Genomic DNA, 20,030 nt, shown 5'->3' with positions numbered 1-20,030 from the left:
AAAGACTAAATGGATGAATGCATGAACAAATGCACCAATTCAAGTTGCTGAAAGAAGTTCAGCATGCCACAGAGAATGGGAAATGGCAGGAGATGAACCAAAGGTCTCTGTAGGGACCAGGTCCATGCAGAGTTTCCAACGACTAAGGAAATTGGACTTTATTCTAAAGGTGACTCTACTGTAAGTTTCTTTAGTCCCAAGACAGGACTGCAGCTACTCCAGAGAACACAGAGGTTAGGAAATTGAGAAAAAAGATGAGTTCTGTTTCTGATATGCCCTCCTGCCTGGGTGGGTCACTTGTCAGTTTTGTGAGCTGCAAATAGCCTCCTTACTTAGTGCTTTAGCTTATTACAGAGGAAAAAACATCCTTAGACAAGATAGAAAAGGGACTATTATGGGGGAAGTTGGTAAGGCAGATTTCAAAAAGGTTGTAGAGAATCAAAAACCAGAGTCCACAGCATGGCCAGTGGAAGAATATGGACGTGGGGCAGAAGATGACTGGCAGGGGTAGAGAGTAGGCCCTGCCAGTAGTGCAGGGTGTCCCTCACAGCATGTGGTGTGGGATCTCAAAAATACTGGAATTCATGTCTATCATGGAGTTCTGAAGCCTGTGTAACAAACAAGAGAACAAAAAGTCAGAGGTGCAGGTTAGGTGCTGTGGCTTACTCCTGTAATCCTAACACTTTGGGAGGCTGAGGTAGGTGGATCACTTGAGCCCAGGAGTTCCAGGCCAGCCTAGGCATCATGGTGAAACCCCATCTCTACAAAAAATACAAAAAATGAGCCAGGCACAGTGGCACATGCCTGTAGTCCTAGCTATTTGGGAGGCTGAGGTGGGAGGTTCACTTGAGCCTGGGAGGCAGAGGTTGCAGTGAGCCAAGATCATGCCACTGCACTCCAGCCTGGTGACAGAGTGAGACTTTGTCTCAAATAAAAATGTCAGAGTTGCAGTGAGGCTTTTAGCTCTGCTCCTGGGCCAGAAGAATAGGAAGAGGCTGGGGGAAGTGGGAGCTGAAGACAGATAGGACTTAGGGATGGGGCTTTAAGGACCCTGAACTGTTGAACAACTCACACTGCTAGAAGATGAGTATATCCTGGCAGGGAAGAGAGTGCAGTTTGTTCATAGGAGACCCATCATTGAGATCTAGGAATTAATGATGAAACTGGAAGGAGGTAAAGAGAAAACGGCTGAAAATACTGTCAAAGCAAATCCTATGGAAGTTAATATAGCTGATAGGGAGCACCTACTATGTCTCAGGCACTGGACTAAGCAAGCACTTGATACATTTAATTTAATCCTTGTAGCAAGCCTATGAATTAAGAAAAATCAAGGTTTCAAAAGCATGCATAATTTGCACAAGATGACACTGCCAGAAAGTAGTAGAGCAGGGATCTGAACCCAGGTCTATCCGATTTCAGAGACTAAGCACTGGGAAGAGATTCTTAAGGCAAAAGAAATAGGTATAGTAGGAAGTGAGGGATAAATCAGCCAGCCTGGACATTGATTATTGATGCCCTCTTTACCATGTCCCAGTAAGCCATTTCTGCCCATGGTTCTCTGCCCACGGAGTCTTAACACTTCCTTGAGAACCCACACCACCTCGCTCTTAGTCCTCACGGCCTGGATATGGTTCCACCCCTGGTTCTCAGAAGTGAAGCATGTGTTTCAGGCCTCCGCTATCAGCATGATGTTGTCGCTGGCCACGGGAGACGGTTGGGGACACAAATGCAAACTAAACCTGTCTAATCAGTATGAATCTCAGAGCTTCTGGACCAGACTCTGGCTCTTTCCTACTGGATTTTAACTTTGATGACATGAGTTTGGGACCACTGCAGCTATCTTGCCACCAGGCCCTAGATGTGCCAGGGACCTCCTCATGGAGCTCAAGACTGAATTCAACACACAGGCGGGAAGAGCCCAGACTCTGAGAATATGACTTCTAGTGATGTTGTCTGAGCCTTGAACCCCATTGTTTCTAAAGCCAGATCTATCTTGAGCTTTTCAGTGATATGAACCAATAAATTCCCTCCTTTTAAAGGTAAATTTCTCTGTATTTTCTGTCATCTGCAATCAACAGTCTTAATACATACCACCACTAATAAAGGAAGCATCTGCCTGTATGAATAAAGAGAGAAGCCTCTGGGTGAGAATCACAGAGGGAGCAAATGAAATGCTACTGTTGGGGCCACCCACTTACAGAGATGGAGCTTTTCCAAGGCCAAACACCAAACTGGAAGACAGGCAAGATTTAGTCTGCCTGATGAATAATTTTAACCAACCAAATGTCTGAATATCTTATTCTGGAAAAATAGAACATTCAGTAAGTCTGTATTTGCTTGGCTGACAATTTCAGCTCTCAGAAACTTATGGAGAAATGCTATTATGTCTTTATTGGAAAAACTTGTGTTTTTTATTTTGTTTTAGTTTCTTGGGCTTTTTTTTGTTTTTGTTTTTGTTTTTTCTGTTTTTCGTTTTGTTTTGTTTGAGACAAAGTCTCACTCTGTTGCCCAGGCTGGAATACAATGGCATGAACTCGGCTCACTGAAACCTCTGCCTCCTGAGTTCAAGCTATTCTCCTGCCTCAGCCTCCTGAGTAGCTGGATTACAGGAACCTGCCACCATGCCCGGCTAATTTTTGTATTTTTAGTAGAGACGGAGTTTCACCATGTTGGCCAGGCTGGTCTTGAACTCCTGACCTCAAGTGGTCTGCCTGCCTTGGCCTCCAAAAGTGCTAGGATTACAGGCACGAGCCACTGTACTGGCCTGTGTGGTTTTTGTTTTGTTTTGTTTTTTTGAGACAGAGTATCGCTCTGTCGCCCAGGCTGGAGTGCAGTGGCTCCATCTCGGCTCACTGCAAGCTCTGCCTCCCGGGTTCACGCCATTCTCCTGCCTCAGCCTCCCGAGTAGCTGGGACTACAGGTGCCCGCTACCATGCCCGGCTAATTTTTTGTATTTTTAGTAGAGACGGGGCTTCACTGCGTTAGCCAGGGTGGTCTTGATCTCCTGACCTCGTGATCTGCCAGCCTCGGCCTCCCAAAGTGCTGGGATTACAGGAGTGAGCCACCACACCCGGCCTTGTGTTTTTTATTTTTAAAGGGACAAAACCTCAAACATGATCATGAAGTTTTAAGAGTTTATTAAGAGCATAATAAGAATACATCTCAAAGTCAGAGAAAAATTAGGGATGATACAATTTCCTGAGACTAGGGAAAGGGGAGGAGCCTTTCCAGCACCAAAACCTGATGCTAAAAAATACCCAAATCTCAGCTATCTAGATTAATCCTCAAGGGTTCTAGCCAGACGTCATTTATCAGTCATGTACTTTTTTCCTATAAAGTTCAATCTCATTCTCAAATTCTCTCCTACCTAGCATCCTAGTCAGCCACAATGAATTGAGCAAAGTTGGGACACAAGAAGAAACCCATTTTGCCATCTTTAGTGTAATAACACAGGGAACTCTTGGAGCTCAAATTATAAAAGGACATGTACAAGAAATGGAAAGTGGGGCACAAATCCATAGTGGAATGGGTCCACATGAACAATGGCAGAAAAAGCAAAGTCTAGAAGGAGTTGTTTATTTAAAGTAAAACAAAACAGAAACAAAATTTCTGTTTATTAAAATAAAGGAGGGTTTTAAAAAACAGATGTAGGTGTCTCTACTTAGGGAAGAAGACCCAGCATAAACAGAGAAGGCAGAATTCTCCAGCTTCTGGGTTTAATTCCACATCTTCATTAAGAAGAATGATCTTCACCAGGAAAAAGAGAACAAACCTGGTTAAGAGAGCCTGAAAGTCCATGATGGGGAGGAAGAACAGGAAGCCCTACTCTCCTGTAGTTGAGCTCCAGGCCCAGCTATCGGTGGTGCCCCAGTGACATAAGGGAATTTGGGCTCGAGAAACCTATTGGGTGATCTCTAAGGAATCAAAGGGAAGGGGGAAAAGGCCAGAATATTAGAAACTGGCAAACAGCATTCTGATTTTGAAAGAAGAGGAAAAACAAATTCCATAGCCTATCATCAACCTCTGCAAGAGGCTAAGCAGCACTGCTAACCTTGGCAGATTTCAGAGCACACAGGAAAGGAGGCAGCAAGAAAAGGCAAACAACTGAGTAGAAAAATGGGCAGAGGATAGGTACAGGAAATGCACTTAATAGGAAATACACGTGGCCATTGAGCTGGGCATGGTGGCTGGTGACTGTCATCTCAGCTACTCAGGAGGCTGAGCTAGGAGGATTGCTTGAGGCAAGGAATTCAAGACCAGACAGGGCAACATAGTAAGCCTGTCTCTAAAAAATCTTTTAAAATTAGCCAGGCATGATGTGGTGGCCCACAGCTGAGGTCCCAGCTGCTAGGGAGGCTGACGTGAGAGGATTGCTTGAGCCCAGGAGTTCAAGGCTGCAGTGAGCTATGATCATACCACTGCACTCGAGCAGTGAGTGATAGAGTGAGACTCCGTGTCTTTAAAAAAAAAAAAAAAAGTGGAAATATAAAAGATCTTCACCGTCATGGAAATATACATTAAATTAAGATAATCAGATACTATTTATGTATCAGGCCAGTAAAATTAAAAGACATAATATCAACTATTGGCAAAGATATGGGGAAATGACACACTCACTAATGGAATACACAGCCTTTTTTTTTTTTTTTTTTTTGAGACAGAGTGTTGCTCTGTCGCCCAGGCTGGAGTGCGGTGGCCCGCAATCTCTGCTTACTGCAAGCTCCGCCTCCCGGGTTCATGCCATTCTCCTGCCTCAGCCTCCGAGTAGCTGGGACTATAGGTGCCCACTACCACACTCTGCTAATTTTTGGTATTTTCAGTAGAGACGGGGTTTCAGTGTGTTAGCCAGGATGGTCTCGATCTCCCGACCTCGTGATCCGTCCACCTCGGCCTCCCAAAATGCTGGGATTACAGGCGTGAGCTGCCGCGCCCGGCCACACATTTTTCTTTAAAGGACAATTTAGTGGTATTGGTTAAAATTAAAAACGTGTTATACTTTTACCCAGCAATCTGAAAGACTCACACATGCAGAGGCTTGTAGAAGGTTAATACAGAAATTTTAAATACAGGTTTTAAAACTACACTACAGTACATCTACACTGAAATACCATATGAGTAAAAATTAAAGGTGATTCATATATACTGATATTTAGTGATCTTTAAGACATCATTATTCATGCTTTCAGAAAGCACAAGAGAGGCGGCGGAGATCGCGTCTCTTTCGTTCCGAGTCCCGCTGCTGCTCCTGTGAGCGCCCAGCGAGTCCGTCCCGTCCACCCTCCGCAGCTGGTAGCCAGCCTGCCCCTCGCCTCGACTCCCTTTCACCAACACCAACACCCACATTGACACCTCCAGTCCGGCCAGCCACTCCACTCGTTGCCTTTGCATCTCCACACATGGCATCCTCCGCGCAGAGCGGCGGCTCCTCCGGGGGACCCGAGGTCCCCACCGTGCAGCGGGGCATCGTCAAGATGGGGGGGCGGAGCAAGATGGCTGAATAGGAACAGCTCCAGTCTCCAACTCCCAGGGCGAGCGACACAGAAGACTGGTGATTTCTGCATTTTCAACTGAGGTACTGGGTTCATCTCACTGGGGAGTGCCGGAAGATCGGTGCTGGTCAGCTGCTGCAGCCCGACCAACGAGAGCAGAAGCAGGGCGAGGCATTGCCTCACCTGGGAAGCGCAAGGGGGAAGGGAATCCCTTTTCCTAGCCAGGGGAACTGAGACACACAACACCTGGAAAATCGGGTAACTCCCACCCCAATACTGCGCTTAAAGCAAACAGGCACACCAGGAGATCATATCCCACACCTGGCCGGGAGGGTCCCACGCCCAGGGAGCCTCCCTCATTGCTAGCACAACAGTCTGTGATATCGGGGCAAGGCAGCAACGAGGCTGGGGGAGGGGCGCCCGCCATTACTGAGGCTTAAGTAGGTAAACAAAGCTGTTGGGAAGCTCGAACTGGGTGGAGCTCACAGCAGCTCAAGGAAACCTGCCTGTCTCTGTAGACTCCACCTCTGGGGACAGGGCACAGTAAAAATAACAAAAACAGCAGAAACCTCTGCAGACGCAAACGACTCTGTCTGACAGCTTTGAAGAGAGCAGTGGATCTCCCAACACGGAGGCTGAGATCTGAGAAGGGACAGACTCCCTGCTCAAGTGGGTCCCTGACCCCTGAGTAGCCTAACTGGGAGACATCCCCCACTAGGGGCAGTCTGACACCCCACACCTCACAGGGTGGAGTACACCCCTGAGAGGAAGCTTCCAAAGCAAGAATCAGACAGCTACACTCGCTGTTCAGAAATATTCTATCTTCTGCAGCCTCTGCTTCTGATACCCAGGCAAACAGGGTCTGGAGTGGACCTCAAACAATCTCCAACAGACCTACAGCTGAGGGTCCTGACTGTTAGAAGGAAAACTATCAAACAGGAAGGACACCTACACCAAAACCCCATCAGTACATCACCATCATCAAAGACCAGAGGCAGATAAAACCACAAAGATGGGGAAAAAGCAGGGCAGAAAAGCTGGAAATTCAAAAAATAAGAGCGCATCTCCCCCGGCAAAGGAGCGCAGCTCGTCGCCAGCAACGGATCAAAGCTGGACGGAGAATGACTTTGACGAGATGAGAGAAGAAGGCTTCAGTCCATCAAACTTCTCAGAGCTAAAGGAGGAATTATGTACCCAGCGCAAAGAAACTAAAAATCTTGAAAAAAAAGTGGAAGAATTGATGGCTAGAGTAATTAATGCAGAGAAGGTCCTAAACGAAATGAAAGAGATGAAAACCATGACACGAGAAATACGTGACAAATGCACAAGCTTCAGTAACCGACTCGATCAACTGGAAGAAAGAGTATCTGCAATTGAGGATCAAATGAATGAAATGAAGCGAGAAGAGAAACCAAAAGAAAAAAGAAGAAAAAGAAATGAAGAAAGCCTGCAAGAAGTATGGGATTATGTAAAAAGACCAAATCTACGTCTGATTGGGGTGCCTGAAAGTGAGGGGGAAAATGGAACCAAGTTGGAAAACACTCTTCAGGATATCATCCAGGAGAACTTCCCCAACCTAGTAGGGCAGGCCAACATTCAAATCCAGGAAATACAGAGAACGCCACAAAGATACTCCTCGAGAAGAGCAACTCCAAGACACATAATTGCCAGATTCACCAAAGTTGAAATGAAGGAAAAAATCTTAAGGGCAGCCAGAGAGAAAGGTCGGGTTACCCACAAAGGGAAGCCCATCAGACTAACAGCAGATCTCTCGGCAGAAACTCTCCAAGCCAGAAGAGAGTGGGGGCCAATATTCAACATTCTTAAAGAAAAGAATTTTAAACCCAGAATTTCATATCCAGCCAAACTAAGTTTCATAAGTGAAGGAGAAATAAAATCCTTTACAGATAAGCAAATGCTTAGAGATTTTGTCACCACTAGGCCTGCCTTACAAGAGACCCTGAAGGAAGCACTCAACATGGAAAGGAACAACCGGTACCAGCCATTGCAAAAACATGCCAAAATGTAAAGACCATCGAGGCTAGGAAGAAACTGCATCAACTAACGAGCAAAATAACCAGTTAATATCATAATGGTAGGATCAAGTTCACACATAACAATCTTAACCTTAAATGTAAATGGACTAAATGCTCCAATTAAAAGACATAGACTGGCAAACTGGATAAAGAGTCAAGACCCATCAGTCTGCTGTATTCAGGAGACCCATCTCACACGCAGAGACATACATAGGCTCAAAATAAAGGGATGGAGGAAGATGTACCAAGCAAATGGAGAACAAAAAAAAGCAGGGGTTGCAATACTAGTCTCTGATAAAACAGACTTTAAACCATCAAAGATCAAAAGAGACAAAGAAGGCCATTACATAATGGTAAAGGGATCAATTCAACGGGAAGAGCTAACTGTCCTAAATATATATGCACCCAATACAGGAGCACCCAGATTCATAAAGCAAGTCCTTAGAGACTTACAAAGAGACTTAGACTCCCATACAATAATAATGGGAGACTTCAACACTCCACTGTCAACATTAGACAGATCAACGAGACAGAAAGTTAACAAGGATATCCAGAAATTGAACTCATCTCTGCAGCAAGCAGACCTAATAGACATCTATAGAACTCTCCACCCCAAATCAACAGAATATACATTCTTCTCAGCACCACATCGTACTTACTCCAAAATCGACCACGTAATTGGAAGTAAAGCACTCCTCAGCAAACGTACAAGAACAGAAATTATAACAAACTGTCTCTCAGACCACAGTGCAATCAAACTAGAACTCAGGACTAAGAAACTCAATCAAAACCGCTCAACTACATGGAAACTGAACAACCTGCTCCTGAATGACTACTGGGTACATAACGAAATGAAGGCAGAAATAAAGATGTTCTTTGAAACCAATGAGAACAAAGATACAACATACCAGAATCTCTGGGACACATTTAAAGCAGTGTGTAGAGGGAAATTTATAACACTAAATGCCCACAAGAGAAAGCAGGAAAGATCTAAAATTGACACTCTAACATCGCAATTAAAAGAACTAGAGAAGCAAGAGCAAACACATTCGAAAGCTAGCAGAAGGCAAGAAATAACTAAGATCAGAGCAGAACTGAAGGAGATAGAGACACAAAAAACTCTCCAAAAAATCAATGAATCCAGGAGTTGGTTTTTTTGAAAAGATCAACAAAATTGACAGACCACTAGCAAGACTAATAAAGAAGAAAAGAGAGAAGAATCAAATCGACGCAATTAAAAATGATAAAGGGGATATCACCACCGACCCCACAGAAATACAAACTACCATCAGAGAATACTATAAACACCTCTACGCAAATAAACTGGAAAATCTAGAAGAAATGGATAATTTCCTGGACACTTACACTCTTCCAAGACTAAACCAGGAAGAAGTTGAATCCCTGAATAGACCAATAGCAGGCTCTGAAATTGAGGCAACAATTAATAGCCTACCAACCAAAAAAAGTCCAGGACCAGATGGATTCACAGCTGAATTCTACCAGAGGTACAAGGAGGAGTTGGTACCATTCCTTCTGAAACTATTCCAATCAATAGAAAAAGAGGGAATCCTCCCTAACTCATTTTATGAAGCCAACATCATCCTGATACCAAAGCCTGGCAGAGACACAACAAAAAAAGAGAATTTTAGACCAATATCCCTGATGAACATCGATGCAAAAATCCTCAATAAAATACTGGCAAACCGGATTCAGCAACACATCAAAAAGCTTATCCACCATGATCAAGTGGGCTTCATCCCTGGGATGCAAGGCTGGTTCAACATTCGCAAATCAATAAACATAATCCAGCATATAAACAGAACCAAAGACAAGAACCACATGATTATCTCAATAGATGCAGAAAAGGCTTTTGACAAAATTCAACAGCCCTTCATGCTAAAAACGCTCAATAAATTCGGTATTGATGGAACGTACCTCAAAATAATAAGAGCTATTTATGACAAACCCACAGCCAATATCATACTGAATGGGCAAAAACTGGAAAAATTCCCTTTGAAAACTGGCACAAGACAGGGATGCCCTCTCTCACCACTCCTATTCAACATAGTGTTGGAAGTTCTGGCTAGGGCAATTAGGCAAGAGAAAGAAATCAAGGGTATTCAGTTAGGAAAACAAGAAGTCAAACTGTCCCTGTTTGCAGATGACATGATTGTATATTTAGAAAACCCCATTGTCTCAGCCCAAAATCTCCTTAAGCTGATAAGCAACTTCAGCAAAGTCTCAGGATACAAAATTAATGTGCAAAAATCACAAGCATTCTTATACACCAGTAACAGACAAACAGAGAGCCAAATCAGGAATGAACTTCCATTCACAATTGCCTCAAAGAGAATCAAATACCTAGGAATCCAACTTACAAGGGATGTAAAGGACCTCTTCAAGGAGAACTACAAACCACTGCTCAGTGAAATAAAAGAGGACACAAACAAATGGAAGAACATACCATGCTCATGGATAGGAAGAATCAATATCGTGAAAATGGCCATACTGCCCAAGGTAATTTATAGATTCAATGCCATCCCCATCAAGCTACCAATGAGTTTCTTCACAGAATTGGAAAAAACTGCTTTAAAGTTCATATGGAACCACAAAAGAGCCCGCATCTCCAAGACAATCCTAAGTCAAAAGAACAAAGCTGGAGGCATCACGCTACCTGACTTCAAACTATACTACAAGGCTACAGTCACCAAAACAGCATGGTACTGGTAGCAAAACAGAGATATAGACCAATGGAACAGAACAGAGTCCTCAGAAATAATACCACACATCTACAGCCATCTGATCTTTGACAAACCTGAGAGAAACAAGAAATGGGGAAAGGATTCCCTATTTAATAAATGGTGCTGGGAAAATTGGCTAGCCATAAGTAGAAAGCTGAAACTGGATCCTTTCCTTACTCCTTATACGAAAATTAATTCAAGATGGATTAGAGACTTAAATGTTAGACCTAATACCATAAAAATCCTAGAGGAAAACCTAGGTAGTACCATTCAGGACATAGGCATGGGGAAAGACTTCATGTCTAAAACACCAAAAGCAATGGCAGCAAAAGCCAAAATTGACAAATGGGATCTAATTAAACTAAAGAGCTTCTGCACAGCAAAAGAAACTACCATCAGAGTGAACAGGCAACCTACAGAATGGGAGAAAATTTTTGCAATCTGCTCATCTGACAAAGGGCTAATATCCAGAACCTACAAAGAACTCAAACAAATTTACAAGAAAAAAACAAACAACCCCATCAAAAAGTGGGCAAAGGATATGAACAGACATTTCTCAAAAGAAGACATTCATACAGCCAACAGACACATGAAAAAATGCTCATCATCACTGGCCATCAGAGAAATGCAAATCAAAACCACAATGAGATACCATCTCACACCAGTTAGAATGGCAATCATTAAAAAGTCAGGAAACAACAGGTGCTGGAGAGGATGTGGAGAAATAGGAACACTTTTACACTGTTGGTGGGATTGTAAACTAGTTCAACCATTATGGAAAACAGTATGGCGATTCCTCAAGGATCTAGAACTAGATGTACCATATGACCCAGCCATCCCATTACTGGGTATATACCCAAAGGATTATAAATTATGCTGCTATAAAGACACATGCACACGTATGTTTATTGCGGCACTATTCACAATAGCAAAGACTTGGAATCAACCCAAATGTCCATCAGTGACAGACTGGATTAAGAGAATGTGGCACATATACACCATGGAATACTATGCAGCCATAAAAAAGGATGAGTTTGTGTCCTTTGTAGGGACATGGATGCAGCTGGAAACCATCATTCTTAGCAAACTATCGCAAGAACAGAAAACCAAACACCGCATGTTCTCACTCATAGGTGGGAACTGAACAATGAGATCACTTGGACTCAGGAAGGGGAACATCACACACCGGGGCCTATCATGGGGAGGGGGGAGGGGGGAGGGATTGCATTGGGAGTTATACCTGATGTAAATGACGAGTTGATGGGTGCTGACGAGTTGATGGGTGCAGCACACCAACATGGCACAAGTATACATATGTAACAAACCTGCACGTTATGCACATGTACCCTAGAACTTAAAGTATAATTATAATAAATAAATTTTAAAAAAAGAATTAAAAAAAAAAAGCACAAGAGAAACTTACATATAAGTGCATATACGTATATAAATGCATAGAAAATAGTTTAAAAGTCAATTAACCTGATTATAGAGATTACCTTCGGAAGGTGATTTGGGATATCTTTGTCTTTAGTTTTTGCATTTTTATACTGAGAATGTTTTCATTCATTATATAGTTAAATATACAATTAATATACATTTAAAAATTTGTATGTACTTAACTATATGTATACATATATATACACACGCACATATATATATACACATAGTCGGCCTTCTGTATCCAGGGTTTCATATCCATGGATTCAACCAACCACAAATTAAAAATATTTAGACGGGAAAAAAAGGATGGTTGTGTCTGTAGTGAACACATGCAGACTTATTTTCTTGTCATTATTTCCTAAACAATACAGTATAACAACTATTTACATAGCATTTACATTGTATTAGGTATTATATGTAATCTTGCAATGTAGAAATGATTTAAAGCATGTGCGGAGGTTATATGCAAATACACTATTTTATATAAGGGACTCTGAGTATTCTGGTATCTGTGGGGTTTCCTGGCACCAGTCCTCCATGGATACCAAGGAATGACTATACACATATACTGTAAACATATATGTATATTAAAAGAATGAAGAATAAAGACCAGGAAACAGTGACTGTTGGAGACTAGCTTGTGCACTACGAGTAAGATGTGTCAAATCTAGCCAGTTTCCTTCTCCTTCGGTGAGAAGGGAGATGCCAACCACACTGTGAGCTGAGCCCTGCAGGCTCAGGCAGAGCCTTTCAGATCATTAGTATGGAAACAACAGAAAAATGCAGGCTGGATGACAATGCTAGAAAGTAGAGCCAAAATTGACTGTTACTGATTCAGGGCCCATGTGGAAGCTCCTAGGGCAGTCTTTGGTCCTGTCCTGTTCAGTATCTTCATTCATTCATTCGTCTAATCTCTCACTCACTCAACTCACTCACTCAAAGACATTTGAGAGCTTACTGTGTGTCAGATGTTGTGCATTGAGATATAAAGACAGGCCGGGCATGGTGACTCACATCTGTAATCCGAGCACTTTGGAAGACCGAGGTGGGTGGATCACTTGAAGTCAGGAGTTCAAGACCAGCCTGGCCAACATGGTGAAACCCCGTCTCTACTAAATACAAAAAATTGGCTGGGCACGGTGGTGGGCACTTGTAATCCCAGCTACTCAGGAGGCCAAGGCAGGAGAATCGCTTTAACCCAGGAGGCAGAGGTTACAGTGAGCCAAGATCGTGCCATTGCGCTCCAGCTTGGGCGACAAAAGCGAGACTCCGTCTCAAAACAAAACAAAACAAAACAAAACCAAGATATAAAGATGATCTCTGCTTTAAGCCTAGGATACTGAAAATTAGACAGAAGGGGGAAACAAAAACAGTGTGAAAAATGCTCAGACTGAAGTGCTATGGGAGCTTCAGAGGGAAGAGCCTGATCATACCCTGGCCTCTTGATGGAGGTCACTATTTATACCTCTATTTATATTTCATGAGGTCTGTATGCTGCATGAAAGAGATCATAAAGCTAGGAAGTACCACGAATTCCGAAAACCACACATATGTGAGGTAGAAAGATTCACAAGCTAAACATACCAGTGCAATCCATTTTCAGTCACTAAAAAGTTCCACCCTTAGGTTGCAAGAGAATACGCTTCAGTTCTGAGGCCTCACTCAAAGAACACTGTCAAAGAGCAAAGTGTCAGGATAGGAAGGAATGGGCCCAATGTGAGATGAAGGCCAGATAAAGGTATACCCAGACTTTTTCAGGGCCACTCTGATCTCTCTCTCTGAGCCCTTGACTTCACTCATATTCCTCTTGTTTTCTCTCAGGGAATCACCTACAGCCAATAGGCTCAGGAATTTCAAGATCTCTGATTATATGCTTGGTTGAACTATTTCAGAGAGAGCGCAACTGGAAGATCACTCCCAGCTCAGGTCCCAGCAACATGGCAGTTAGTCTGTAGCAGATTTTCAGTTTGCAAGACCTTTCTTGACTGTCCTCTTCCCACCTGGTGCCCCAAGGTTGTCCCTTCATACATAAGAGAAGAAAAACCGAGAAGCACACACATGCCAGTTTCCATGGCTGTGGATCCCAGGCAGTCATTTCACCCTTCCAGGCCTTAGTGTTTTTGTTTAATGAAGAAAGTTTATAAAGAGAGGGTAATGCTTAATACAAGTGAGCAAATGGAATCTCAGGCACCCAAGAGGACCTATCTGGGTCCCAATCCTAGTGTAGGAGGTGCTGTGGCAGGGACCCTCCATCAGGACTAACCTCTTCAGTGATGATCGAGACAGCACCTGTGCAGCCTGGTTCATGGCCCTGACCCAAGCATTCATGTCCTCCTGGGTGTCGGCACTGAAGTAGTAGGTCCTCATGCCCGACTGCTCGGCCTGAGAGCCCGCCGTGGAGCTGTTATAGATGAGCGCTCGCATCCCTGTGTGCACAGCCTGTAGCATGAAGACAGAAATGCAGGTCAGAGGGAGGTTATCACACATTTCCTTTATAGGAGCAGAAGCAAGGAGGCACTATGGCCCTTCCAGACTAAAAGTCCAAGCACCACCCAACTTGTTTCCACTCCTAGAAAACATCATAGGCTAGATTTCTCTTTCTTAGTGCAGCCAGGCCGTGATAGCTGTCTGCTCCCCACAGTAAAAGCCCTGTAGCTGTAACTGTTTCCTACTTATCTTACTCCTGCTTTGTGGGTTGGGAGTGTGCACAAAGTCAAGGCTTATGTGAGAAACAGGCTTTTCAGAAAACCCTCATTTCATAGAGGCAGACTCTTGGGAATCCCTGTTTTGTTTTTGCTGAAGCCTGAGATTCCTGCTTTGGCTATAATCAGACAAGAATTGACTCAAAACTGGCTGCAACAGCAGGTGGCTTGATGTGGATGTTCACTGTGCTTCACTGCTTAGGCATCAAGTGTGATGTGTGCTCCTGAAAGAAGCTGCTGTTCTGTCTCTCGAAAAGAGGCACTACAGGATGTGAGGGCAATCTGGCTGTGACATCTGTCACCCCATTGATCACCAGGATTGATTTGGCTAATCCAGCTGGCTAAGCGGGTATCCCCTTCCTCCCTCACTGCTCCATATGCATCCCTCCTGAAGCTGCACACTCAGTCGAAGAGGAAGACCATCCACGATAGAGGAGGACTGGTCTTCAGTCAAGGGTATACAAGTAGCTGCAGTCCCCTGCTAGAACCTCCAAACAAGCTCTCAAAAGAGAGGCATTACAGAGGTGGACAGAGATGACCAACAGTTAACTAAATATTCTTGCAAACCTACTCTGTCCTTCTGCCTCAAGGTGCTTTCACATGTATCCTTGCAAACAAACAAACAAACAAAAATCTCGAAAATAGGTACTCAGAACGACCACTGAAAAATGACTGGGAAGATTTGCAAATCAGAGACAATACCAGTTTTTCCCCTTGTGCTCTGATAAACCAGAGAGCCATCTTTTAAGTTTGCAAGGAACAATCTCACCAAATCTACATAAGAAGATGATGTGAAAAGAGGAAGATTTCCTGAGTACCTACTGTGTGTGTCCTAGGTACTTCCACAATTTAATATCATTGTAACTCTTAACAGCCTTGAGAGGTGGAGACAGAATCTCTGTTTTACAGATGTAGCAAATGAACCTCTGAGATGTTAAGTAACTTTCCCAGATTTCCACACCTGGTAACAGATTCTTCACAGCACTTACCATTACCTGATGCTATTTATTTTACACACTTAGTACCTGCTTATCATCTGTCTCCTTCCTCTATAAATATAAGCTACATGAGAGTAGAAACTTTGCTATTTTGTTCACTACTATATCCCCTGGAACAGTGCCTGACACATAGTAGATGCTCAATAAACATTTGTTGAAAGAACGAAGCGTTAGAACCCAGGTCTGACTCCAAGTCTAGGCTTCTCTGTATATTGCTCCCAGGTACTATCCAGAAGTGAGGGTGATTACACAGATAACTGGTTCGATACTCTGAATCCAGCATGAAAGGCAAACCCCATGCAAGGACCAGGCAGAGAAAACAAAATGAGAACGAATGAAAAACTGGACAATGACATGCTTCTGGAATCACTAATGGTCATAGATGAAAACCTCTCAAATGAACCTTCAGCATTTACTTCTCCTCCCTGCCCTCTTAAAATCCAGATCTAAAATGCATAGTAAATATGGGCCTGCTTCTGACATTTACATATCTGAGTCCATCCAGCTCAGTGCCAAGGGAGTCTAGGCAAACTTGGCCTGCAGCCAAGGATCCCTATAGTGGCTGAAGCAAACCTGATATCCCTCCTTTGCATGTATAAGGTATTCACTATCACAGGAAGGATTCCTTCTATTTTAAGCAAGGTGGAAATATGCCAATAAGAACAGAATAAGGCAGGGTGCAGTGGCTCACACCTGTAATCCCAGCACTTTGGGAAGCCAAGGCAGGTAGATTACCTGAAGTCAGGAGTTCAAGACCAGCCTGGGCAACATGTTGAAACCTCGTCTCTATTAAAAATGAAAAAAAAAATTCCTGGGCACAGTGGCGCATGCCTGTAATCTCACCTACTCAGGAGGCTGAGGCATGAAAATTGCTTGGACCCAGGAGGTGGAGGTTGCAGTGAGTTGAGATTGAGCCATTGCACTCCAGCCTGGGTGACAGAGTAAGACTCTGTCTCAAAGGAAAAAAAAAAAAAAAAAGAACAGAATAAGAAGGAACCTGTGCATGTCTTACTGAAAATCAGCAGAAATTCTTGGAAAATATCCCTTGGATAATGATCCCACAAGATCTCTGACACACTCTCCCAGACTTTTGTGCCCAGCTATAGAGGATTCTGGGACAGGTGCCTATCCCACTACACACAAGCATGGGGAGCCCTCTAAGGTACAATAAAGACAGTAGATCCCTGCTGTACAAAAATTCACGGAGCCAGCCTTGTCCAGGAAATCAACATGGGACATGCCTCAAACATGCAGACATGGGTTTGCATGTCTATTTGCAAATGAGCCTTGAGAGTTACATCCACCATTATGAAGGAGTTACACATGATTGCAAATATAACCCTGGTCACTAATAAATGAGCAGGTGCTGTGCCCAGCTGCTGTTGACTCTGAAGAGCAGATTCCAACTGCATTCTGCCTGTGTGAGGGCATATTCGATGGATTAACTGTGAAGGCAAGAAGTACAGAGAGTTTCCTTTTAATCTGGCCAAGTGACCCCAGTCCAAAGTGTCCTGAGCCTAGGACCCAGATGATGTGAATCTTCTCACTCCTGCCCTAGTGTCAACTCAGAGATGGTACTGTTTTCTCTGCTCTTTGCTTTCCAGTTAACATAATCCTATGAAGCAACTTTGCATAACTGAATAGAAAACAAGCTATGCCTAAAGGAAATCACGATGTGAGTGAAGAATTTACTTCAAAGACATGACACCCATAGGATATGGTTGCTCTCCTGGCTCTTGGACCTCAGTTCTAGACACAGCACTGGTGAAGGAGCCAGAATCCTCATGGTTCAAGCCCCCAACATCAGCCTTTAGAATAGAGAAACCTCAGTGGAAAATACAGGAGCACCCAGGGCCCATCAACTGGCTGGCTCATTCTGGAACTTGTTCAACAATAATGAATCATTTATTGAGTATTTACTATGTGAAAGGCACCCTACCAAAGTTGGAGGGACAGCATTAAACAAGGTCATGATAGTTTATAGCCATATAGAAGAGAAATACTATGGACAAGTAACTACAGCTGTAGTAAGTGTCATCAAGGTCAGGATGCTGTGAGGAAGATAACAGGGGAGCCCAGCTTGATCCCTGAGGAACTGACATTGCAGCTGCCTTCTACATAGCAGGTAGCCATTTAAGTAATAGCAGGGAGGAGCTAGGTAGCACCCCATGAAGGACACGTGCGCACAGTGTGTTCATCTTCAACGACGAGGCCAGCATGACTGGCGCAGAGGAATGGAGGGGAAAACCGCATAGAGGGACGCTGCCGAAGTTGGCAGGGCCAGACCACCAGGGCCTTGCAGATCATGTAGGGTTTTGTCTTCATGAAAGAGCAATGAGAAACTATTAAAGGGTGTTTTGTCTTGTTTTGCTTCGTTTTGAGACAAGGTCTTGCTCTGTTGTCCAGGCTGGAGTGCAGTGGCACTATCTTGGCTCACTGCAACCTTCTCCTCCCTGGTTCAAGCAATCCTCCCACCCCAGGCTCCTGAGTATCCTGGACTACAGGAGCACACCACCATGCCCGACTAATTTTTGTATTTTATGTAGAGATGGGGTTTTGCCATGTTGCCCTGGCTGGTCTCAAACTCCTGGGCTCAAGTGATCCACCCACCTTGACTTCCCAAAGTGCTGAGCCACTGCACCCAGCCTTATTAAAGGGTTTAAACCGGGGAATGATGTGATCAGATTTTGTTTGGAAAGACCACTCTGGCTGCAGTACAGAGAAGAGGTGCGAATCAGCAGAAACAGGTGAGGGGGGATGGGTCAGGAGGCTACTACAGGAGCACAGGTGAGAGATGGTGGTGGAGGCAGAAAAGGGGAGGAGCAGACAGGGTCTGGAGAGAACTTGCAGGTAATATCTGCAGGCCTTGGTAATGGACTGGATATGGGAGGAGAGGGAACACCAGGTATAAAGGATAAGAGTCTCGAGTTTACAACTTGCAGAAGCAGTGGTGACCATTTATTGAGATTAAGAAAAGGGGCCGGGTGCAGTGGCTCATGCCTGTAATCCTAGCACTTTTGGAGGCTGAGGCAGGTGGATCACCTGAGCTCAGGACCAGCCTGGCCAACATGGTAAAACCCAGTCTCTACCAAAAATACAAAAATTAGCCTGGCGTGGTAGTGGGCACCTGTAGCCCCAGCTACTCAAGAGGCTGAGGGAGGAGAATCTCTTGAACCTGGGAGGCAGAGGTTGCAGTGAGTGGAGATCACGCTACTACACTCCAGCCTGGGTGACGGAGCGAGACTCCATCGAGGGGAGGGGAGGGGAGAAGAGAAAACGAGATTCTCATGTCCAACCTTTAGGCTGACTACAAGCAGTACAGTGAACAGGGTAAGAACTTGGGCTCTTGGAATCAGCCTGAGGTCCAAGGTAGACTCTGCCTCTTGCCCACTGGGTAACCCTGGGTAAATTATTCAACTTCCTCATGCTTTTGTTTCCTCATACTTAAAATGGGACTATGGGTAAAAGTAGCATTTACCTTATAAGGCCACGTGAAGATGAAATGACACATACACTGCTTAGAGCACAGCCTGGCATTTGTAAGGCTCAAAAGATGTCAGCTGATGTTACTGAAGGAGCAGTCACTTGAGCAACCTAGGGAGGTTGGCTGAAACAGCATTCTGGAAACTTTAAGACTCTTCTTCCTCCCTCCCCATCACAAATTTATAGGGAACTAAATACAAAACACAAGTAAGCCTGACCCCACCATATCTTGGGAAGTACAAGCACTGTCATTGGCCACAATTCCAATTACACATGAACACTCCCTGTGGTCTCTGTCTACAGAATGGGACTAGCAGAACTAGCTGATGAACCAGTTTTCCCGGTGAAAGGTCTGGGTGGGTGAGTCAACCATTTACAGTGCAGTGAGACAAAGCTGTGGAAGTAGAGAAGAAGGATATTTAACCTGTCCAGAGGGCTCAGAGAAGGCTTCCCAGACAAGATGACCTTGAGCAGAGAACTGAAGGACAAGTAAGAGGTGGGAAAGGGCATTCCAGGCTGTGGCTGAAGTTTAAGTAAAGGCCTATAGGCAAGAAAGGTCCTGGGGCCTTAGGCAATTGTATATGGCTAGAGGAAAGACATAAGGTAGGAGTGGCTAAAAGTGTGGCTGGAGATATAAGCTGGGGCCTCATGAATCACAATTGGCTTAATCAGCTGGGCACAGTGGCTCACGCTTGTAATCTCAGCACTTTGGGAGGCCAAGGCTGGTGGATCACCTGAGGTCAGGAGTTCGAGACCAGTCTGGCCAACATGGTGAAACCCCATCTCTACTAAAAATACAAAAAAAAAAAAAAAAAAAAATTAGCTGGGCACAGTGGCAGGTGCCTGTAATCCCAGCTACTCGGAAGGCTAAGGCAGGAGAATTGCCTGAACCTGGGAGGCGGAGGTTGCAGTGAGCCAAGATTGTGCCATTGTACTCCAGCCTGGGTGACAAGAGCGAAACTGTCTCAAAAAAAAAAAAAGATTGGCTTTATCCTGAAAGCAATGGGGAACCACTGAAGGGCTTACAGTGGGAATACAACTGGAACAAGGGTGCAAGTTAGGAACAGCATAAAGGATGAACTGTAGGCTGCAGAGGAGTTCCAAGGCTGAATCAACAACAGCTAATGCTTACAGAGCACTT

At 44.2% G+C, this 20,030-nt stretch overlaps 1 protein-coding gene across 19 annotated transcripts in view; it reads right to left on the bottom strand.

Annotated features, from left to right (window-relative positions):
• The window catches only part of LOC105486946 (pleckstrin homology domain containing A7), a 243,839-nt gene that overhangs the window by 57,948 nt on the left and 165,861 nt on the right, over nt 1–20,030 (bottom strand). For all 19 annotated transcript variants that reach the window (XM_071075024.1, XM_071075026.1, XM_071075027.1 and 16 more), the window contains one exon: nt 13,970–14,145. In XM_071075024.1, the coding sequence (XP_070931125.1) occupies nt 13,970–14,145 (176 nt within the window). The remainder of the gene's footprint in view (nt 1–13,969; nt 14,146–20,030) is intronic.

Source organism: Macaca nemestrina, chromosome 12 (assembly GCF_043159975.1).
Source record: "Macaca nemestrina isolate mMacNem1 chromosome 12, mMacNem.hap1, whole genome shotgun sequence".
NCBI classification, from domain to species: domain Eukaryota; kingdom Metazoa; phylum Chordata; class Mammalia; order Primates; family Cercopithecidae; genus Macaca; species Macaca nemestrina.
This window is presented reverse-complemented; position numbering and strand designations above follow the sequence as displayed.